Source organism: Mauremys mutica, chromosome 10 (genome assembly GCF_020497125.1).
Source record: "Mauremys mutica isolate MM-2020 ecotype Southern chromosome 10, ASM2049712v1, whole genome shotgun sequence".
Classification (NCBI taxonomy): Eukaryota; Metazoa; Chordata; order Testudines; family Geoemydidae; genus Mauremys; species Mauremys mutica.
Window position 1 is genome coordinate 33,220,266 of NC_059081.1, and position 23,458 is coordinate 33,243,723.

At 39.3% G+C, this 23,458-nt stretch overlaps 1 protein-coding gene across 1 annotated transcript in view; it reads right to left on the reverse strand.

The window, feature by feature from the left end:
- Nucleotides 1-994: 994 nt before the first annotated feature.
- Nucleotides 995-23,458, reverse strand: part of KCNH7 (potassium voltage-gated channel subfamily H member 7) — a 317,537-nt gene continuing 295,073 nt past the window's right edge. Inside the window, exons 12-15 of the mRNA XM_045031733.1 lie at nucleotides 10,727-10,990; nucleotides 6,821-6,989; nucleotides 3,231-3,423; nucleotides 995-2,241 (exon numbers count right to left, since the gene is read on the reverse strand). Coding sequence (XP_044887668.1) covers nucleotides 1,975-2,241; nucleotides 3,231-3,423; nucleotides 6,821-6,989; nucleotides 10,727-10,990 — 893 coding nt within the window. The 3' untranslated portion in view covers nucleotides 995-1,974. The remainder of the gene's footprint in view (nucleotides 2,242-3,230; nucleotides 3,424-6,820; nucleotides 6,990-10,726; nucleotides 10,991-23,458) is intronic.

Below are 23,458 nucleotides of genomic sequence, written 5' to 3' on the forward strand. Positions count from 1 at the left end.
GACCTCACTTAGGCTCCAGTCCTGGGATGTGTGAAACTACCACTACACCTCCTGGCTGCCGTGGGAGTTGAGGACCCCCCACACCTTTCAGGGTTGGATTCTTTCACCACTGATGTAAAACTAGAGTGAGCAAGAAGAGAACCAGATCCCATGTGCCAAGGGCCTGATTCTCTTCTCACTTGCAATAGTGTAAATTAGTAAGTTAAATTTGATTTCTGTACACACAAATAAAACCATGACTAACCCAATGACATAAGGGGAGGAGAATGGGGTCTCTTGTGTTTATCTACTTGCTAGATATGACTAAAGCTGCCATGAATCAAGATACAAAATCTGTGAGGGCACTACTATAAACTCTGACCTGCCAGAACCAGTGCTTGTACATATGTGGGGCAATCGCCGTTGCATCAGTCCTTAGCATTTCTAGAGCCTAACTTTCAGTTTGGTTATAGTTTAAATTATATATGCCCATCCATTAACTTGCCTGTGTCGCTGCTTTTTCAGAACTCAGCAGAGTTCCCCTCCAAGGGGATTTCTACTTTAAAGCTTCATTTAAGATTAGAAAATGTTTTTAGATATTTAAAAACAGGAATAAAAAAGGTCAGTTATTTCTAAAACAAACACAATATTTGAAGCAGTGTAATATTTTAATAAAATTAAATCTAAGTATTGACAAAGCATTATGCATATACAGTACATACTGTATTTAAAGCCTATGGACCTTAACTCAATTTATTCTAGTATAGTCAGCTTTGGACACAAGATTACTTGTTTTGTAATAAGAAAGTTTACAACTGTACTTTAAAGTGATTTTACATATGTACATATGTATATATACATATCTATACTCACATACATGTGTAGCTATATACACACATTTGTATGTATATACATATATATTACATATACATGTATATGTAGACACACACATATGCACATAGATGTGTGTGTATATATATATATATATATATACTCGCTAGCTCTCTATGGAGGAACCAGTAGGTAAAAAGAGATATCACAAACAACAATTTTGATAATTATAAAAAGAAAACTTGTAAAATATTTTAATTATATAGCTTGTTAGTAGTTTGCACTGAACAAAAGGAACACAGTCTTCTGTATTACATAGAAATTATATTTATTGCATTTGATTATGTTTGGGTGACATGAGAACTACCTGCCTGTTTATGACAGCCAACCTTTTAGTCATGTTGAGGATAAAAATAAAAATCCCAAAATACAGAAAACATAAATTATTCAGTTAGCATGGTCTTGTAGATGCAATCAGTGACAATACTTTCCCATTGTGTAGCACTATTGTTCTACCTGTTAAAATAGTGACCTACTTCAATTTGCTTTGAAGCGACTGCTTTCTGTACTATATCTTAATGTTTTAGAACGTGGTAGACATTGTTCTCTTATTCTTTCTCTAAGTAGCAGAATGATGGCCACTGACTTTAAAATACTCAGTACAAGAAGGATAATTGTATCTTCTCAAATGTGAGTTGGAAAAAGGTTTTGGTTTGAACTAGAAGAGCTCAGTGAAGTATGAGTTACGACCGTGTGGATTATCATCATCACCTGGTCTCTTATTTGCTTTGAAGGCTTATCCACAATAAAGTACCATTTCAGTGAAAGCAGTAAATGGTAATTTCCATGCAACATAAATTGTAATTTCAGAACATGCATGTGTTTTAAAAAAATTAAAAAATATAAGGTGCCTTGAGAATGCTGGCAGTTTTACATTTGGAACATACAGTTTATATATATATATATTTACATCGTAACTGCTCAACTTTACCTTACAAGCTTCAAATTTAGGAAAATATACAGTACTTTTGCATATAATGGTATATCCTTGTAGCCCCTGAGTCAAGTATAGAGGATTTAAATACAAAAAAAAAAAAAAAAAAAAAAAAGGAAAACAGCCATTAAAAGCACTTACATTTTATGTGAAGTAATAGTATAAAAGGATTATTTCCCAGGAAGACCAGGATCAGAAACATGCCTATGAAGACCCAAGATTCCTATAGCGTTTAGGGAAGAATCTGGCAAGGAAGGATGCCTAATGGAATGAAGATAAGTTTTACAATGCTGTGGGTGAAACTCTAAAGACTGGTCATGTTCTTGTTCTAAAAAAGAAGCCAAATTGTCTTCTGAGGCTGTGTTAAGATGTACTCCACTTGAGAGGGATTCTTTGGATTTAAGTTTCGATTTTTCAAGGTCTAGAAATTCAGGACACTGAGAGAAAGGAAAAGAAATTAGGTGACAATATATTTAAAATAGTCTCATGGATATTCCTGTTTCTACTGAAAATGAACAAATCCCCCCCAAAAAAACCCAACCCCAAACCATTCTTTGCAAACCGAGTCTGAAACATGAGCAGATAAATCAATGATTTTCACTAAATATTGTGTTCAATTAATTGTAGTCGAATGCAGTTCTGCCCAGGATTTATTTGGAGGATAAACCAGGAAATCCCCCCCTTCTTCCTCAGGCTTGTTCCTGGCTCTACATCCGATGAAAATTTTCAGTCAGAGACTGAACTGTCTTGAGATGGGCCAACACTGAGCTCCTGGGTCTCTGAATACCTCCAAAATCTGGGGCAGTTCAGAATCAAAATCTGTGACTGTATCAAATTCCTAACCTTGGGGCAGTGTGGATCTGGATACAGATCCAAACACTGAGTTATTCTGTATCTTTTAAGTCAGAGCCTGCGATAGAAAGTGTGCAGAGATGCCCTGGTGGCAACTCTCTGGCACATGCACATTACCTCCAGGAGTGCTGAGGGAGTGTAATCCTCCCCCACCCACTTAGGCAGCATACAGTTTCTGCATGGCTGGTGCAAGCAAGATGTGTCTCAAGGCAAGCCTTGGGTCAAGACTGGAGATTTCTTGAGTCCTTCCACATGCTCCCCTGCAGGGCTAACCACAATCTACCCTTTCGTGACTTGGGCCTGCCTCTATATTTTTCTGTGGGGTCCACAACCATTGCTAAATGCATGATGATGACTAAATTTGTAGCTTTGAGACCTATTTTGGCTTCTACACAGTAGGAAATTTGACCTCTAGAGATTTGCTTCCAAAATAATATAACTAGATGAATCCTGCGGAGACATTTGGCCAAGTTACAATTTCCTGTTCAGAAAACTACAGAACAAATGCTCAGTCTTCCAGCAGTAGGTAACAACGTTAATCAATCACTATAGTTGATTCTGGGCACATCCATACCTGTGATGAAGGACTGAAGCTTCTATCTGTTTTAATAGATACTACAGGATGAAGGCTTTGTATCACCCGGATAGCTGGCTGTTGATATTCTGCACTTGCAGTCACTATACTATATGCAGGTGGAATGAGTGTTGACTGCCTCTGCAGTAGCTGCAGGATGGTTTGAATGTCAGCAGTCATTTGGGATTCAAGCCTAGGGAAGTAATATGAAATCAATTAACACATGGTCATGGATGATTATGTTTTAACACACCGATTACAAATGCATTCAAGGGGGATCTGCAGTTTATTAAAGCAAGCCATTCCGTGTAACAGTATTATCATGTTTTGAATAGGAAAGAACAGAAGGGGGAGCACTGAACCATTCCATGGCTAGCAGCTCACGCTCTCATACAGAATATACATTCTAATGTTTGCTCCAGACCTTAGTTAGAGTTTAATGTAAGAATAATACATTACTATCATTTCTGTTTGCAATTGATATGAATATTGGGGGCCAGATTCTCAGCTGACATAAACTGGGATAGCCCCCATTGATTTAACTGGAGCTGTGTTGATTTATACAGGCTGAGGATCTGGTCCAGGATTTCTAAAGCAACAGAAAACTCTGACAGTCCCAAAGCTACTTCTAAGGGGATACAACACAACAAGGCAACATAATTGATGTTTTCCCACAGCAGGAAACTGTAGGGCAATCTGGTTGTTTTAAGTAAAGGTCTTGAAAACAGTAATCTCTTTAGGTGCATGGTGAATTATTAGAATTTGAAGTAGGATGCGGGGGGCGGAGGGGAAGAACTGATCTGAAGCTGTGTTCAAAATTCAGAACTAAACTCAACATAGTTGATGTTCAAAAGTGGTATATTTATTGATTGATTGACTGACTGACTGACTGACTGACTGACTCTTTGTGATTTGGTGCATGAATCCTGAAAGTTTAAATAAACCTTGGTGTAAGTCACAACATTTGAGTCTGCTTATCTTCTCCACACTTCCATTGCCATGGCACTGAAATGATTTTCAAGTTGTCTTGCCAACATAATTAACAGACTCAGCAATGGGTAATGCCTATTGTGCCTCCCCAGCTGCTAGGAGACCACACAATGTGTTATAACAGATTGTAATCTGGATATAAATCCTCATGTATTGGAACTCATCTCCTGACAGAATCATTTTCACTGTAAACAAATTTTTATGTCAACAGCCCTCGTGTTGTGAACATCCCGACTATAGCTCTGCAGCAGCAGAATTACTCCTGCTCTAGCAGATTTTTGCTGTGTACTAAACCCTAAACTTGCACCTGATCTCTGTCCCCTAATGGACGCTGAAGATGCCTTTGCTCCTCACATAGATATTAAAGGAAACATTACTCCTAGGTCAGCTGTTGTTGCCATAGATTTTGTGGCATCAGCTTTTATAAAAGCAACCTAATGGACAGCTGAAGCCGTGCGATTATACCCATTCATGTCCTATTAATCCTCTGCTCAGCTCCCTTACGTTGTGTGCTGATTGCCAATATACCAATATTGACCTCAGAGTAAGCATCCTGCCGATACAACAGGGAAAAAATGCTGCAGCAGCACCACCATTCAGAGAGCATGTCTGCTAAAATGATGACATAATTCCTTTTTGAATAGAAGATGTACAAGAATTTGGGAACTTGGTTGATAATTTTGCCCTCTTGTACCTCTCCGCCCCTACTCCCCCTGCCTTTTTTTAAAATTATTTCTAGAATGGCCCTCCTCTCAGTTCCCCACCACTCCAAATCAGAGAGTTCTAATTTCTTCTACTCTTCATTCTTTCTCACTTGACCATTTACAACCACCCCACAAAGAACAACCAAACAAACCAACCAACCCTTAAAAAACAGCCATATTGTGGCTGGGCATAAAAGCAGCAGAAAGAGAGTGATAGTAGGTCACTAGGCTTCCCCAGCTTGTACAAAACCCTATACCAGTCCACCATGTACCCCCAGTTTAGCATCATATCAGGGGCAGGGCTGAGGGTAGGAGGAGGCAGGGAGGTGTGCCCAGGGCGCATTGCTCTCTGACTTTTCTGGGTCACTAGAATAGTTGTTCAAAGCTTGCATAAATTAGAATAGTTCCCTTGCAGCTGATCTGGCCTGTGTCAGGGACTAGCCAGGCCCAGAATCCAGGAGACACAAAGGTACCTTAACAAGCACCAAAAGAATTAATAAATGAAGTGAGATGTGGATAAAATCCAGAAAAAGAAATAAATAAAACTAAAATCTCAGCAGTTCATCAGAAAACTCCCTGCCACAAAATCTTTGTCTATGGCATCAATAAACCTAATACCAGCCCTGAGAAATAGCTCTAGAGACATTTAGGATTTCAAGAAAAGGAAAGAATAATAAGCAAGACATTATGATGTATAAATCCTCAAATGCTGTGATGGGAGCCCTGTAAGTGCCTAGTTAGATTAGATAGGTAGATAAATACCTACATAGTTCTACTTCATTCATGATTTATAGGAATTTCAACCTACATGTTAAAACGTGTATCTTGTAACATACAGTATGTCACTAGAAATGAGAATACTGAAGTTTGGTTCACAGAAGGCAAAGGAGGCAAGACTTGCTTTCAATTGCTTGTTAAAATGTACAATGCAGTGTGCCAATGAAGATATACTAAAGTATAATTAAGGCTGAATTTGTATCATGGTAAATTTGGAGTTAAATTGTGTAATTGTCATGGCAAAAATGTTGAGAGTAATGGAATTCTGGGGAAAATAATAAAAAGCCACAGACCTGAACACAGGCCAACTTAAAATGAACTGAAATTACATAGTAAATTATAGTATACATGATAGTGTATGACTGATCAGAATACTTTCACCATATTTTTAAGATTCCATGAGCTATTCTGTTTAGCCACCAACTATATATGCTAGACACCAATAGGGAGGGGGAGAAGGAAGATTTATTAGCAAAGGTAACTTACACATTCAGTATTTTGACAAAGAAAATGACTGTTTTCTATTGTAGTACATGTGTTTTGCACTTGTGATACTCCCATGGCTGTTTATTATAGAGACAGCTGCAAAAGGAGGTTTACTCATCAAAAAATGAAGATGCCTATAATACAAATGCTGCTTCTGCAAGGAAGACAGCTGGTTTGCTCAGTACATCCCCAGGAAAGCATAGCACCTCCCATTTTCTGGGCACAGGAACTGTGTGTAGAAAGCCAGGAAGTGCTTTTGGAGGAAAAGTTCAGGGGAAAGAGGAATGACGGAGAGAGTCAAAACCTGCACCTACCCAACCCAGGATGGGATTTTCAAAGGGCTTAAGGGCCAGATTTGTATTTCAGTACTTAAAGATGCAGGTGGGTGCCTAGCCACTTTTGCGATTTCTGCTATGCACCTATCTGCATCTTTAGGAGTCTTAATACTTTAAAAAAATCTGGCCCTAAGTGACTTAGAAACACATGTGCCATTGACTTGCAATGAGATTTGTACTCATGATTCATTTAGGTGTTTGTGAAAATCCCCCACCAAATTCATCCTTGTTGTGGCTCCATTGATATCAATGGTGGTGTTATCAACCCAATGTGATCCTGTCACATAATTGCTTTTACCTGTTGAGTTGTTCTTGAAGTAAATCTAGCCGGTGCTCCACTTCCCCATAGGTCAGCTCACTTTCAGTTTCACAGATGCCCCATGTAACATGAGGTAATGTTGACTGTCTGGAGACCTCCTGGTGCTCCTTGGTGTTTTCCCACTCCCAGTTTCTTTTATCACTGATGTCTGCCAAAAAACAAACCTCTTGAAGTATAAACGTACAGATCCACTAAGAATAGACATGTATTTGAACTTATAGAATGCATGGCATGACAGAGTTAGAGCTACAGTCTCTACACTTGATTTTTCGGAGTGTTCGGCCAAGTGAACATAAACCAGTGTTTCGCAAACCTTTGAAAGTTAATCCCTCCCTCTTCAGGGAAATTAAGCCAATCACAGCTCTGTCCTGCAATTCCTTCTTATGTTGTTAAAGGTCAACATCTTAGTCTGTACATCTTCCATGCTTGCCCCAGCAATCGTTGGTGCAACCTTTTATGCACAGTCTTTGGGAAATGCTGGGGTAGAGCATCATCATATACTCCCTCTCCTTTTGTACATACTTTGATGGGCAGTGTAATTATCAACAATGTTGACATTTAAAGAATTATAACTGACATTAATGTTAGCACCCATTGAAAAGGGTGAGGCACGTCACTTCTCAGAGCTACTAGTTCAGACTCTCTTCAAACCCAGGCAGATGACTCCATCCTCATCGGTTACACTTATTTCACATTTTCAAGGTTTTCTTTGCAACCATAACAGCTAGAGACTTACCTATAAGAAAGAAGGGCCTCTGGAGGACACCAGAGAGACCTGTCCAAATGCCCCCAGCTAATCCTTTTACCAGATGGGAGCATATTCTATAGTAAAGAAAGGAAGTCCCTCCCAAAGTTATATACAGTGATTAAAGTAGATTGAATCAGGAAGGGGAGCTCTTACCACATAAACCAAAAAGGAGGAGGAGTTCATCCTCTCCTTTTATCAGAGAAGGGGGAGATGAGCTTTATTGGATTAATGGCTCTTTGGGATCTGTGGGGTCCCAGGGTTTCCTAGGGCTATAGTGAGTCTGTGAATGTCATAAGGTATAATAGGCACCTGATAGTATGAATAGGGCTGAAGGAGGAGGAGATTTCACCTTGGCTCCATGGCCCATTCAGTTTCTCTAATCACTCACTACATGCCCCCAGGGGAAAGGGTGAGAATTGTGTAATTTTGACTCAGCTAGCATGCATGGTACAATTTACAGTTGTCTGAGGAAACTGGAGAGCTTTATGAGAGGGGCAGGGAGCAAAATTCTGACAGATTCAGACCCAGCATAATCTTAATCCATATCTGTTTGTAGAATGTTTGCAGGATATTGGAAAAGCAACTCATTGATTATATACAATGAATAGCAGGAATGAAATGTAAACAATAAATGCTGTTTGTTTACACTTCTTTACTGCTCTGTAAAATCCCTTAGATTTTACATATAAATCACCCACTAAAATCACATATTTTCCTGTACCTCGTCTTGGTGTCTCTGGCTCAGCCCTGGGTTGAATGACAGGTGTTTGTGTCCTGGAATAAATGTTTGTGGAGTATCTAGATTACAATGCAATTGCCAATTAACTTGAATTCAAAACAGGACCATAATAATCTAATCTAATCTATACATATCCTTCAAGGGATAAATCACTCCCCTTGTTCTGTGCATCTTCTTAGGTGTATGTATGAACAGCCACAAAAGCTGTGGCCTGGAGACAGTCAAAACATTACTACGCAGCATGGAAGAGTGGAAAATGGCATTGTTCTGCAGTGGGGAGGAGGGGAGAGGGAATGGGGAGCAGCAGCTACATAGAAGCTACCCTTGTGCTGTTAAGAGAGGCTCAGGATTGAAACAACAGGATTGAGTGCTGCAGGTCAGGATTACACTGGCAACATTTACACTGCCTGTCCCACCCTATCCAATTCAAGGTTAATAACCCCTTCCTTTCATGGACAGTAAATTAATTGCTAACATTTAAAACAAAAAAATAAAATAAGGACTAGGCTAAAAATATATATTTGGTAATGGTAATAAGTTATGGAAGCTTATATAGAAGTTCATTTATATGTATATTTACAAGATTTATACTTATAGACTCAGATTAGATTTACAACTGCCTTTAGAGAACATAAAATCAATTTCTAATTGATATCAGGAATGCTAATTTAATTTAAAACCAATCAAAACCAATCTGACTTTTTATAAAAGCTATAAGAAAGGTGATCAGCTTTCAAATACACCACTAAAAATGCAGAATTACAAAGACACCCATTCACCCCCTCAAAATGTTGGCTTGTATGTGGTCTTAATCAAAATGTGCACCCTTTAGACTTGCTAAATTTAGCTCAGAGTAAAATCTGCACTAGGTTGCCTTGGAAAACGTTGCTATAGCTGCAAGGACACATCTCTGGCTACCGGCAGGGGCAAGGTAAGCTTTCAAACAGCAATATGTACAAAACACGTTTATATCAGCATTTGACCTTACCCTGAGAAGACCAGATGTCACATAGCTTGGTTTTTGGACTATCAAAAATATATTGTTCTGCTGGATTAGTTTTTAGAATAATTTAAAATAATATCTTAGAAACCTAAAGTTGATCCTGAGTTTGTGTGGCTAAATTTATTGTACCAGGAAATAAATTGTTGAGGAAAAAAGCAATAAGCACTAAACATAGAAGTAGTCCTTTAAAACAGAAGCAACTGTAAAGGCATCTTCAGCAACAAAACCTTTAATGTTGTATAAATAGACTTTTCATTAGTTCACCCTATCACAGAAATTTAAGGCTTTAAAGAAAGACAAAGAATGTTTGATGAGATGATATAAAACACTCATTCCATATTAAGTTAGCTGAGATTGCTTAATCACTGTAAACCATATGACATATACTAAGAACCAAATTCTGCTCTTCTTACTCAAATTTCCCGCTGAAGTCAAGATGTGTTCCTGTGTGATATTTCATCATTTTTAATTAAGTAATATTACAGAACTAGATAAGGTCTTTCAATTTCATTGTTATGCATTGCTTTAACACAATTTTAAATGTTCAATAGTATAAAATATGAAGAAAATAGGTTAAGCTGGTAAAAGTTTATGAGCAAAACTTTTTTTTTCAAAAAATGGAAATTTGATGACATCAAAATATTTCATGAACTCATGTCAATTTCACTAAATTGTTTAAGTCAAAAACAAACCTCAACATTTTTTGAAAAAAAAATCAAAATTTTTTTTCAACATTTTCTAAATATTTATGAAAATGAAATATTTATTTATCACCTTTATCTAGACTGGGTGTGTGAAATTAGTATTTAGTATCCCTATCTAGCTTTCTATCTAGGGTTTGGTACTGCCACCCATCACTGTAGCATGATGGGCAGTCAAACTTTTTTCACTCCAACCTCCATCTGATGGACTCACCACAACTGTGATTCCTGTGACCTTGTTTATAATAGTGAAAGCCATCATTAACTAAGGGAAAATTTAATCCAGAGATAGTAAGGACCAGCTTTTCAAAGGTGCCCACTTATTTTAGGCATTCAAAAAATAGAGGCATCCAACATTATGAAATGAAATGAAAATGTTGGCTTAAATGACTTGTCCAAGATGATTCAGGAAGTCATTTGCAAATCCTAGACTAAAATTTAAGAGCTCCTGGATTCCAATCTCATTCCCAGGCTACCAAACCATAGTGCCTCTCAAGGGAAATAATTCTCTGAACATTCCACATTTGACATGAAAGAAGATTATTTTGTCAATGTTTCATGAAACCCTTAAAAGTTAAATTAATGTATTATTTGTCAACAGAAGCATTCTGAAGAGGTTTATTTCTCTCCCACTGATCATCAGAGCAAAAATGAATAGGCCATCTTTACAAAATAGCAACATGGAATAGATTACCTCTATAAGAATGGCTTCTTTTGTCAATATGGATCCTTTCTGTTGCACGCACCATGTCTTCGAAGTCCAGCCCTGTAGTTTTCCCTATCATTGATGGGTAATTGATTATTTCAGAGAAGAGAGGTTTCTGCTCATCTTCAATGGATGATACCAAAGATGATGACTCACTTTTCTTCTCTTCAAAGTGTTTCTTGGTACACTGATAATGTCTAGTGTTATCCATAGAGTCTTCAGGATCATTCTGATTGTTTTCTTTATCATAGCCTGTCAAATAGAAATAATTGTATACAATAATATGCAGTGCATGAGATCTTATTCCAATTTATTCTGGACCTCAGGCCAAGCTGGCGCTAGGGATAAACAGACTAAGAAATTGCTTAGGGCCCCAAGCAGTTCAAGCCCCGCCCCATTAATTATTAGTATGTGCTGTGTGTGGATGGGCCCAAAATATTCCTGCTTAAGGCCCCAATGGGCTAGCACCAGCACTAGCCTCAGGGGCAGAGTAGAAGTTATAGCAATTAGCAAGTTCACTCTCTGTTAGGGATAACATAACTTTAATGCCTCTTCTATTAAGGACCACAGAGATGTGGGAGATATTCCTTCTAATGCAGGTTCTACCATTCATTTATATAGCAATGTCAGGTGTTTGTGCTGGAGTCCCCTCAGTCTACAAGAGAAGGGAGCTGCCAGCAGGCATTCTCCCTGAGAGCATCTCAACCTTGGAATCTACTGCCTTCAACTTGGTTGAAAATAGCCCCAGTCTGTTGACCATTAGGGTTCACTGCAAGGCCCATCTCTTTACCAGCTTTTTGGGGAGCGAGGTACATGACAAGGGCTGATGTGGTGCATGTGGTAAGGTGGGTATTGGTCGAGTCTTGAATTCATCTTCGAATATTTTTAGGTTCTGGAGTGCGGAGCAGCTACTGGTTCAATACTTTTCTGGGGCTGTATTTTTTATTTCTGGCAGTTACAGCAACATATTACAAATTGAAACAAATAAAATAAGGACAAGAAACCAACAGTGATCATCTGGTGAGTATGGAGACCGTTTGAACTGTCTTTAGAGCAACACTTAAAGTGTGTTTTATTGTATCATTTCAAATCCAATATTTGATCTTGCCTATTTTTAACTGAAATGTCAAGATAATTCCAGTCCTGAAGGTTTATTTAGAACATTTTTTAGCAGGGGAGTCTCAATTAGATATAAATACTGTAACTAGTTTGCATTAACTTCCTGGGGAGGTAGCATGATTCCCCATCTGGTTTCAGCTAATTACTAATCAACATAATTCTAGAGTGCATGTAATCCTCACAGCAATGGTTAATACAGGATTCTGTATATTCCCAGGGTTTCTTCTTTTCTAACACTGTTTTCCAGTCATCATTTACAATGAAAGAGAACTGTGGGCCTGATCATACCCCCATGATCTGCACACAGAGTGAACTCCTCCTGCTCAGAAAGCAAGGCTCTGTTGCCTTTGCAGCAGCATCTCCCTCTATTGCACTGACTCCATGAGTTCAGAGATCTGCAAGTGGTGAGTGGTAGTGATGATCAAGCTGGGGGCAAGGCCAGGTTTGATGCACATCATCCCCACCTGCATTCACTGGAGTCCCTGAGGGAAATTAAACTGAATTCAGCATTAAACTTAATTCACTTTCTGTTGGCCTTGTCTCCATAGTGAGGCTCCCCTTTTAACAAGGATCCCTGTCACCTGCTGGAGAAACCACATGGCAAGAGGCACAGGGATGGTGCAGTGGCGCAGCACAGATGCAGGTGGGCTTGCATAGTGTGGCTTGCAGGGGATCCGTAAGTTTTGTGAGATGGCTCTTTGGTCAGCAATTCCCATCCTCCCATGGTCCTGGTGGAACAATGGAGGCTAAAGCTCCATGAGACGATTCTTGCAGCGATTTCCCCTGTCCTCACTCTTGACCCACACGTTTTCCTGGGGGAGTGGGTGATGGAACTGTTTTATTGCAGTCCTAGAGAGACAATGGGCTTAACTACTCAATGCTACATTGACTTGAAATGGAAACATTTACATGTCCACATTTTTTGAACAATTTCATATTATCTTGGGAATATGTGAATCAAAAATAGCAGTCATAGGCACTTTATAAAAGAAAGACTGATCAATGAACTAGTTTGCAAAGAGAGGTCACTCAGAGACAGGTCTAACATAGACAGGAGAGATTGCATGATGACTGAAGGGTGGTAGAGGTCTGATCTATCATATTTACAGAGTGCCAATCACTGTAGTAGCTAGAGGTACAAAACCAAATTCTGCTTTCAGTTACACTGCTGTAAAACCAGAGTAATTCATCTGACTCCACTGCAGTTAGTCTGGATTTATGTTGGTGTAGCTGACAGCATATTTTGATACAAATATCTATACTTCTGGTGTTGTGAACACTTTAAGTACAAAGGAATAGATGAAAGGGAGGTCCCTTCCAATGATATTATCTGGGTTCCAAATTGAAGGAAGATAACTTTTGCCCACTTGTTGATCAGTTTCATAACATGTGTTCAATGCCATTTCTGCATCTGCTAGTCCTTCTTCCTGTATTCAGAAATTTTAACATTGCTTTTTCGTTATGCGGTTACTCCAGAAAAGTTTTCATTTTAGTCTGGAAACGAAATCTTCACTGTAAGGAAATGTAGCAAAAACATTAGCACTGAGAATAATCCGATGATGTTGTATGACTAAAATATGAATTAAAAATGGAAATTGCATTCTTTATTTGGCTCTGAACTGTACGAGCTAATGGAGTTCACAGGGCAGTTCAGCTGAAATACATTACAAGCAGTCTCTAGGTAATGCTTTATTCAGACAGGGCACAATCATTTCTGCTTTTTCTAATGAATCCATGTTATTGGATTGTAATGAACATTGCAGATGACAGGAATGGCTTTTTCTCTGGCTGGGCTTTTTCTGTGCAGGAATAAATTCCTTAAGTTCTCTGTCCATTATACAGACTGGCAATTCCAAATAAGCTCTTCCCCTCTCTCCCTCCCCTGTTTGACTGCAGGAAAGCTTGATTTCTGAAGTGATTATTATCTTCACTAAAGAATCCTCCCTCCTCCATTTGTTTTCCAATGAGATGCATTTCACTTTTTGATTCAGACTGCTGGAAACAATGTTTCAGAGGCTGAATATTCTGTAACCTCCTGCTTTGCCAACCGTCCTTTCAAACATAATGTGCACCATTTATGGGACTCATTTTAGTCTGTGATTTTTTTTTTGTCTGCCAAAGAGTACAAATGAACATAACACTGGAATTCCTGATTTATAGGAGCAACAGTGTCTGACTTTTCAGCTTTGAAAATAACAAAGCCCTTGACTTCTAACTATGGGAAAGACTGTATCCCCCCTTTCAACGAGCAAGAAGAATTGGGGACATGATCAGCCCTTTGAAATGACTTCTTATTCCAGTACTTTTCTGAGTCTTCCAGATGTGACAATTACTAGAGATCAGACATTTTTCTTTTATTTTTTGTCATGCTAATTCAGTAGTAAAAAAGATTGGCTCAGTTCAGTGAGTGGCAGCCTATGTGAACTGGGATTTCTTTATACTCAATGCCACTGCAAATTTTGATACCAATAAAAGTGGCATAGTAATATATTACATGGAGAGCAACAGGTGTTTTTTTATTATTAGTGAAATTTGGTTAACTAGACTTTGCTTATAGAATTGGACCAGCTATCTATTCTGTTGCTTCAGAAGAAGGCAAACCTTTAATTCCTTTCTCCCACCTCCAAGTAAAAACCTTAGTGTGTCTAGACACATTCAATTTTGTGTGGGAAGTGAGGTGAGTACCTTCCTAACCCTTGCAGAAAACAATTTACATCACACATCACGAGACAGATAATCCTTATCATTAACATTGCTTGTATAACTACAAACCTCATCACTGGACATGACATTTTCTAGCCCCTTTTATAAGATCCTGCCACATCATTTTAAACACCACCAGGTAAGGCACTTGCTGAGGCATGGCACATTCTGAGTGTGAAGTAAAGCTGACTGAATGCTGTAAAACAGTCTACAAATTTTCATTCATATTCCAATGATGGTTTGGTTCAACCATCATTGTTCCCCTTTTATTTGATAGTCACATATCTTCACATGAAGGGAATTTTGTTTGCAGGAATGTTGGTAGGATGGCTGGTTTCTGTATAGATAAATCCATTTATTCATGTCTAAATATTGAATATGGTGGCAGAATTTTTGGAAGGCTCCACAATCCATTGCTAATTTTGAGCACTCAGCAGCTGACCTTCCAGTGATCTGCTGCACACCATCCATCTCCTCATTGATTGTTTCCTACTATGACAACCCTTCGCCATTTCTTCCATATCTTTCTCTAGGTTATTTTCATCTCTTTGCCTAGTGTGATCACAGTACATATATTTGCATCTGTTCATTTCCAACATCAGAGTCTGCTTCTCTCCAATAATATTTTTAACATAGGCATTCCTTTTTTCCTCATCCATGAAGCATGTAAGAACCTTTTCCAGCATCACATTTCAAAAACTCTGAAACCAACTTGTGGTGGTGGTAGTTCTGCTTCTATCATGCAATCTTGGATTATGTAAACCAGAACTTTGCTCATGTGTGAAATCAGGGAGATGGTACAATAATTACTTCACTAGGTTATGTCTCCTTTCTTTGGTAAGGGCAGAAAAATGCCCTTCGTCCGGTCCTCTGCCTAATTTCTAGTCATCTGTACGTCTTTACAAATTTTCCACATAAGATCAATACTGTGTTTGTCAATCACTTTTAACAAATCTGCAGGCCTGTTATCTATCCCTGGTGCTTTTTCCAGCCTTCATTCTCTCTCTCACAAGACTGACAGCTGCAGTTCTGTGTTCTCTTTTCTGCCAGCCTATATTATGAGTGGCTCCGGTGAGGCATACAGATTGGCACAGTAATCTCTTCACCTGTGTTTAGTATCATCACCCTCAGTCAGGAATCTGCCATCATGATTTATTATTATGTTTGATCACAGTGAAGAGCTTTTGGTAAGAAGTCTGACCACTGTGAACCTCTCTTTACATTTCTCAAGTTGCATGCATTTTGCCCTTATATATTTGCTCTTGTCTTGTCTAGTTTGCCTTTGAATATTCTCTCCTACATTTTTCCATTTCCAAACCATTCTCTTTTACTCTGCATCATTTTTCTGCCAACTCAAACACCTTCTCAGTTAACCATGGTGTAGTCTGACACTGACTTTTTGGAATGTGTGCTTGGCCTTTTAAACATAACAGTTTTCACTTTATTACGAAATTCATTGGGGTTATTCTCCTCTTTCATCTGTGCCAGTTCTTCAAACCCATAATTTTCATTGATTCTGGACAAGTCCAAATGCAGTAGACCTGTTGAACATGGGATCTTTAAAGTTGCAATTTATGTTTGAAGCTAACAGTTGATGGGCTGACTCAGTCTGTACTCATGAAAGTCTTTGTCCATTTTCCATTCAATTTCCAGCATTGTTATATTTATTCCATAGGTGATTTTGGTTCTTTGCCATACTGTCAGGTGACCTCCACCTGCTGAGTGAAAATGGTCTTTGTAATGACCAGGGGATTAAAGCTGCAGAATTCAACTACATGCCTTTCTCTCTCATTTTGCGAACCCAGACCATTGTTTCCCATTCCTTCTTTATGAGAGCTTGCAGCTCCAACTTTTGCATTTAAGTCCCCAGTTACAAGGGTAATATCTTTACTTGGTATTTCAGTGAGTGTTTCTTCAAGTTGTCCATAGTTTCTGTATGATTATCCATATTCATATGCAAACAAAGGTGTTAGTGAACAGGAGACTCCTGTTTAAAAATGTCAGCCGTCTAGTCAGAAAGCAGAAATAATAATGTCTTCGGTGACTAATCACACACCAAGAATAGCACATAGTTAAGTGAAAAGTCTGCAAATGACAGTTGCCAGTTTGAATAAACTCTCTATCAAACAGTGACAAAAATGGTTTGAACAAATACATTTTGTAAAAATGTCAAAATTAAAATGTACAACCCCTGTAATGTCTAAAGCTGCCTAAATACACTTTGGGCCTTACCATCTTACATGAGATGAGCTCACCTGATCACTGCGTCACTTCCTTACAACCACCCCCTCCTGCCATATGTTTGCAAAAATCAGTCTGTTGATGCACAATTTGTACTTTTCTGCACAAAGACATGCATATCTTCCATCCCTATATAGTCATGATATGTGAATGATTCTTTAGCACAGACTAGGAGCAGGCCAAAGCAAACTAGGGACGTTTTATTCTTAACTACTGTAATCACTTCTTTTCACACAGTAGTACTATCTGAATACTATCTAATATTCATAGAACAATATATGACTTGTAAGCACTACTCCCCTTTGTGTGTAGTCTGTTCTGTGTTTAATTAGACAAGCCTATGACCATAAGGGAAAGTTGCATGTTGTATGATGTTAACTATGGCTTTGTATAGCCACTGATGGAAAAGCAAGTGGAGAAGAGATCAATTCCATATGCCCAGCTAAGTTTGGTCAGATGGTACAAACACTTAAACCCTGGGGTAGTGTGCACTATTATGTGTGTTCCCACTGGGTCCTACATCAGAGGGGATAGCAGAAGTTGAGTACTGGTGAATGTGAGGATGAAAGATTGTCTTTTCTTCCAGATGAGAATGACTCACTGCAAGATGATTCAATCAAAATTTCATGCTATACTCATGGTTTATCCGATCGCTATATTTGGGGTCAGGAAGGAATTTTCCTCCAGGGCAGATTGGCAGAGGCCCTGGAGGTTTTTCGCCTTCCTCTGCAGCATGGGGCACGGGTCACTTGCTGGAGAATTCTCTGCACCTTGAGGTCTTTAGACCACGATTTAAGGACTTTAATAACTCAGACATAGGCTAGGGCTTTGTTACAGGAGTGGGTGGGTGAGATTCTGTGGCCTGCATTGTGCAGGAGGTCAGACTAGATGACCATAATGGTCCCTTATGACCTTAAGTCTATGAATCTATGAAAAAAATATGCCTTTACTTGGTAGACTCTTAATATTATACAATAAGAAATCATCAAAGGAAAGTTATAAGTAGTAATTTGGAATCCTTTGGATTACATTATTATAAAGACCGAATCCTAGACTGTATGTTACAGGATCTGGTTCCTGTTCCCATCTCTGTTCTGATTTAGGTAAGTGTCTTAACTCACAGTATGTCTACACTGTAATTAGACACCTGTGGCTGGCCCATGCCAGCTGATTCAGGCTCGCAGGGCTCAGACTAAGGGGATGTTTAACTGAGGTGTAGACATCCAGGCTAGGGCTACACATGAAGCTCTGAGGCCCTCCCACCTCTCAGGGTCCTAGAGCTCCAGCTGCAGTATAGAGATACCCTCAGCATCTGTTTCCCCAGAACTAATTGCACTATTATCCAACACATCTATAGCATGGTCCAGCCACAGAGAGCCAAGCACAATGTGCAGAGATGACAATGCAAACATAGTTCACAGGGCTGTTGAATTTTAACCCATTCATTTTGGTAAAGGGCTTTGAAATCCTTAGATGGAAAATACTATGGAAGGGCAAAGCATTATTACGGAAGACGACATTATTTCTGAGCGCTTCAGTAGATTTATTTTCCAATGCAAGTAGAATATATACACACAAACTTAGGGGCCATATTTTTAAATGATGGCCTCCACTTTTGCACACAAAAATTGCAAATGCAAACATCTGCAGTTTTGCTACCAAACCAGTTCTGATCTCTAATTAGGTAATTTAGATGTGTAAGTATCTGATTGTGGGTGCAGTTTGGTTCTTAGACATACAGCAGACCTAAATTGTGAGTGCAAAAATGGAAAACTGGTTATGGCCAGGCAGAACATTTGGCTCTATTGCTCTGAAACAAGCTGACAAAAGCTGTGAAATTCGGAATTAAGCCTCGAACTCTGTCCTTAACCAACTTCAATGCACTTGAATACTGCAAAGGTCTCTGAACAGTGGGTAATTTTCTATCCCATATGTTCCACACTATACTCAGCAGAGTAAGAATTAAGGATAGACTGGCAGCCTCTCTTTGTTTTTGTTGGCTTAAAGCATCTCATAGTGTTATTTTAATGTGGGATTTTGTTGTAATGAAATTACTTTTCTTTAAATGGTGGAAAGTTAAATGGTGGGAACCTAAAAGTGATTCTAGATTTTAATTGAAATAAAATATGACTGATGTGAAGACTCCTGAAATCATTGTAGATTCATTCATAGGTGAATTTTACAACAATGCCATATTTATGTTTTTATGACCCATTTATATGATGCAGCCTTGACCTGTTACTACCTTCCTAAGTGGCTGTGCTCTTTTGAGACATTGCACCTAACAAGGTCTCAGACAAAATTAATGAGAAATGAAGAAAAAGCATTCCCAGAAAGGACTGCTTGGCTTTGGAACAATATATTTGAAGAGGGAAGACTAAGCCACACTAACATCTGTGCACACACATAAGAACTCCTAGAAAAGTTTTTTGAACCTGAGAGAAGAATCCACTTTGAACTCCACCAAGGACAATGCTTCGTGCAGCTAATTTACCTTGTTGAGCACCTACATACTGCATTAATGAAGTCTAGAACCACATATTCAACAAAAGGAGAAAACAAAATATTGAAAAGCTGCTTACTAAGTGAGCACCATGCATTCCGTGCATTGAATGAAGCAGGGGACTTCTGGAAGAAATAGTATGTGATCATGGAATTAAAGACTGTGGCATAATGTATAGGCATCAGGGGGCTGAATTAAAGTTGCACAGAGAGCCTTAATTCTGGCATTTCCTGACTTTTGAATGCCTGACTTTGCAACCTTAATAATGCTTTTTTAATGTAGTTTTTTTGTGAGTAATAATTTTTATAGCACTTTAACTGTATTTACTCAGGCAAATGGGACAGCAGGCAAATAATACAGGCTAGATAACCTTTCCATAAAGATTTATTTTCCTTTCTTTAAATTGAATAAAAAAGAGCTAGTTTTGAGTGACTATAAATGTGTGTCAAATTCAAAGCCAGAAACTTCAAAGTTAAAGCAAACATTTAATCCTTAACTTATTCTTTTGTGCCATTTTTAGTACAATGGCATGAGTTAGGGATGGAGTGAGAGCCTGATCTCTGAACATTTTGAGCTTTGTCTGGTTTTGTCACAATCTTAATGTTACTTAGATGACAATGTGAGGGTAATTCAAAATGATGCAGAGTGAAGGCCAAAGGATCTCTTACTCCAATGGTAGAATTCCAGTCTCTTATACTCAGAGCTTATCTTCCACTACAAGATTATTTTTCTCTGATAGCTGACAGTATATATGACTACATATACATTTCCAGAAGGCCACATTTCATGGGAAAACTGCTTCAGTAGGAGTTACCCTTGGAAACAAGGCTCTTGTAGGAGCTGTGCTCCCCTGGGACAGGCTGCAATAGGAGCAGATGGACAACTGCAGGGATGGACTGCCTGATGATTATATACTTGCTGTCAGGGAATCCTTGCAAAATGTAGGAACACATATCTTGCTTTCAAGGATTCATAGGGACGCTCTTTTGTGGGCTACTAAAATGAAATCCGAGAAAATAAAAATTTCCTGTCAAGAGCTAAGTGTCTCGTCCTGGACTAGTTGGCAAATAAGTTGACAAAACAACTATTTTCACTGAATCAATGGGTATTAATGGAACAATATGCCTCTCACTAGATTCTCTTTACCCTAGAAACTAGAAGCGTGGGCCAGATTTTGATCTCTTTTACACTGATGAAAATCCAGAGTAATTCTGTTTACTTCAAGGACATCATCATTCCATTCAAGTTACTGCATCTAAGATGGTGTATTTAACATGACTATCCTGGATGTGGCTAATGGATTTTACATGCCCTGTCCAAAGGAGTTTGAAAGATCACTAATACAGTTTGACCTCATTCTTCCTGAAGTAATCTTCTGCTTGGAATGGATAGTCTTCACATCTGATTGCCTCTTGAGGTTCATCATATTTCAGTGTGCATTATGTGTGCATCTGATAGCTTTCAGCTAAGGACAAAATGAATTCCAGGCTGACATGGAGAACATCTCTTCATGGTAGGAATGATTATATGCTGGAATAGACCCAATGAGGTGAAGTTCTTAGAGATACCATCAATGCCAATGTTAACAAAAAATTAAATATGACACTAGAGTGAGTAATGATGCAGGAACTCTGACTAGCTCACCAAAAAAGTGTTTTCAAAGCCCTACTACAGATGAATTTACTCTGTCAGGGCTAAATTCTGATCATGACTTCAATGCCATGACTTCCTTTATGCCACATATGTGGGTTTTATGCTGGCTTTATTGACCCTGAAGATTGCCAGGCCAGCATAGGTGGGTGGAGTAGAGGGGCCCCACAGCACTTCTGAATTCAGGGTTAACTACCTTTCCCCTTCTCCCCAGCCAGTGGGCCATGAGATTGGGATAACTCCTGCTAACCTGTTATGGGAGAGAGAGGGGGAAATGGGGAAGAAAGGAAAAAAATGTTCCCCTATGGGTGGGCCAGGAGGCAAAAGCGTAGGTGAAGGTACTGTACCACCCTATTGCTTCTCACCTGTTTAGGCTGAGGAGAAAACTTCACCCTGGCTGACAGCTCTGCTTACGAACTGTCAGCCAGTAGCACTGTTGGGCCCAAGTAATCTTGGTAAGAATCTCTGTGGATGACTGTCAGTCATCTGTGGCAATGGGCTTCTATGGCTGTGGTGGTGCTCTGCATATGCACAGGGGACTCCCACCCCCAACACTATTCCCAAAAGATGGGATGGGATAAGAGTCATGGAATCCCACTGGGTAAGGTGAGGGTAAAGCTGCCAGGTAGTGGACATGTGGCAACCCCTAACAAGGGCTCTCTCAGGATTCCAACTGCTCTTGGCAACCACAGAGTCAGGCTGGGCTACAGAACTGCAGCTAGCTCTGCACCATAAACCCTCTCTGGGACCACGGTTTGGCCATTAAAGAATAAGCCACGACAGAGCCATACATAGAAGCTAAGATCAGATATGTGGTGAATCATCTACAATATGCTGGAAATGCATCTGGGGTGGAGTAAGACAGTCTTGTATCACCACACAAGAGAGTACAGTGCTTGTTCAGCAAATCACAAACTACCGTGACTGAATTAATTGTCCCATTTCTAGGAAAGAAAGCGAGTACATACTGCAGATAAATCATAAAGAGCTGTGAGATATTGTCTAAGTCCCTGATGAAACTATGAAGCTATTGCACAATGAGTTACCAGGGCAACAAGGTCCAAATCAGGCTCACATGAACTGAAGGGAGAGAGAAATACAAATCCATGTTTAACAGTCCACAAGGGAGAAAATCTCAAACTACTGTAGGCTCACACCAATGAGGGACAAGTGCAATTTCAAACAGTGTAATTTACCAGTTGGTCAACAGTTGAATGGGAAGCACTAGCAGGAGATCCATATGTCTATTAAAAAGAGCTCCCCTTCTGTAAGATCAAGAATGTAAGTTAGGTACCGCACTAGAGAGGCAACAAGAACAGCTGACTGTATAAGTCATTAAGATTTTACTGAGATTTAAAACATCGAAGCCTCATAAGAGCATGCACGGATTGCTTAGTTTTTAGAGATTATATTTATGAAGCGAAAATATGACTGTTAAAAGTTATTTTTAGACAACATTTTATGTAAACAGTAACAAGACTGTGACCAGAAATATATCTCTCAGCCAAAGGCTGTGCCTTTTGTGCGGTACCTCTCAAACTGCTGTACTGTCTGTCCCAAACTGTTTATCAGTTGTGCTCTAAGTTAGAATGCGCCAACTTCTGTTCTAACACCCTCCCACAGGTGTGGAAGGCCTTGAAATCAGTGGAACTGCCACGGTTCTTCACAGAACACCACAGGCCCTGGGACAGGCTACAGTAAAACAACTCCATGTGCTCTGTTACAGCTATGGCCGTGTGCAGAGTTTTGCAGCACAGACTAGGGCAGGGAAGAAGTGTGCCGGTGGGACCAAAACTACACACACTTACTGGTTACCCTCTCTCTGGAGGTGGAGTTTCTGTCTCTGGTGTGACTCAGCCAGCCAGATAACATATTACAATTACCAGAATTGAGGAGCAGGCTACCATTCATTTCTGTTCTCCCACAAAGGCATGCTATTTTCATTGACAAAACTGTGGCAAATGACATCCTGTCAAAAGTAATGTGAAAGAATGCCAGCAATCAGAAGACTGCTCAGCGAGACTCATAATTTAGCAGGCAAGAACTACTGGTAAGAGCTATAAAAGACAGTTTTTGCCACCCTCCTGGCATTTTAGTAGGCTATTCTGAGTAGGAGGCACAGGCTGACAAATCACTTCCTTATTGTCTAGGTGGCAGGGTAGGTTTTCTCATAAGAAATGTGAAGGTTATTGAGGTAAGGCACCTCTGTCAACAGATTCTTTATGATGAGCAGACTGAATATTTCATGGGGGCATTTTCCTGCCAGATGTATTGTCACTTGTGGCTTCACGGCTCAAAGATGCTGCTTTGATGAAATGGTAATGCCATTCTGCTAACCAGGAACACACTGGTCTAAAGTCCTTCTTCTTCCAGCACTCCACCTGTCCTTCCTTTATCATCAGCAAGTTTTTGGCTCTCAAACTAGTGCTGTCCTGCATTTAGGATTGGAGGGTTGGCCTTTAACAGTGGAACATGAAAGGCAGAGAGGGGCAAATGCCAGAAAC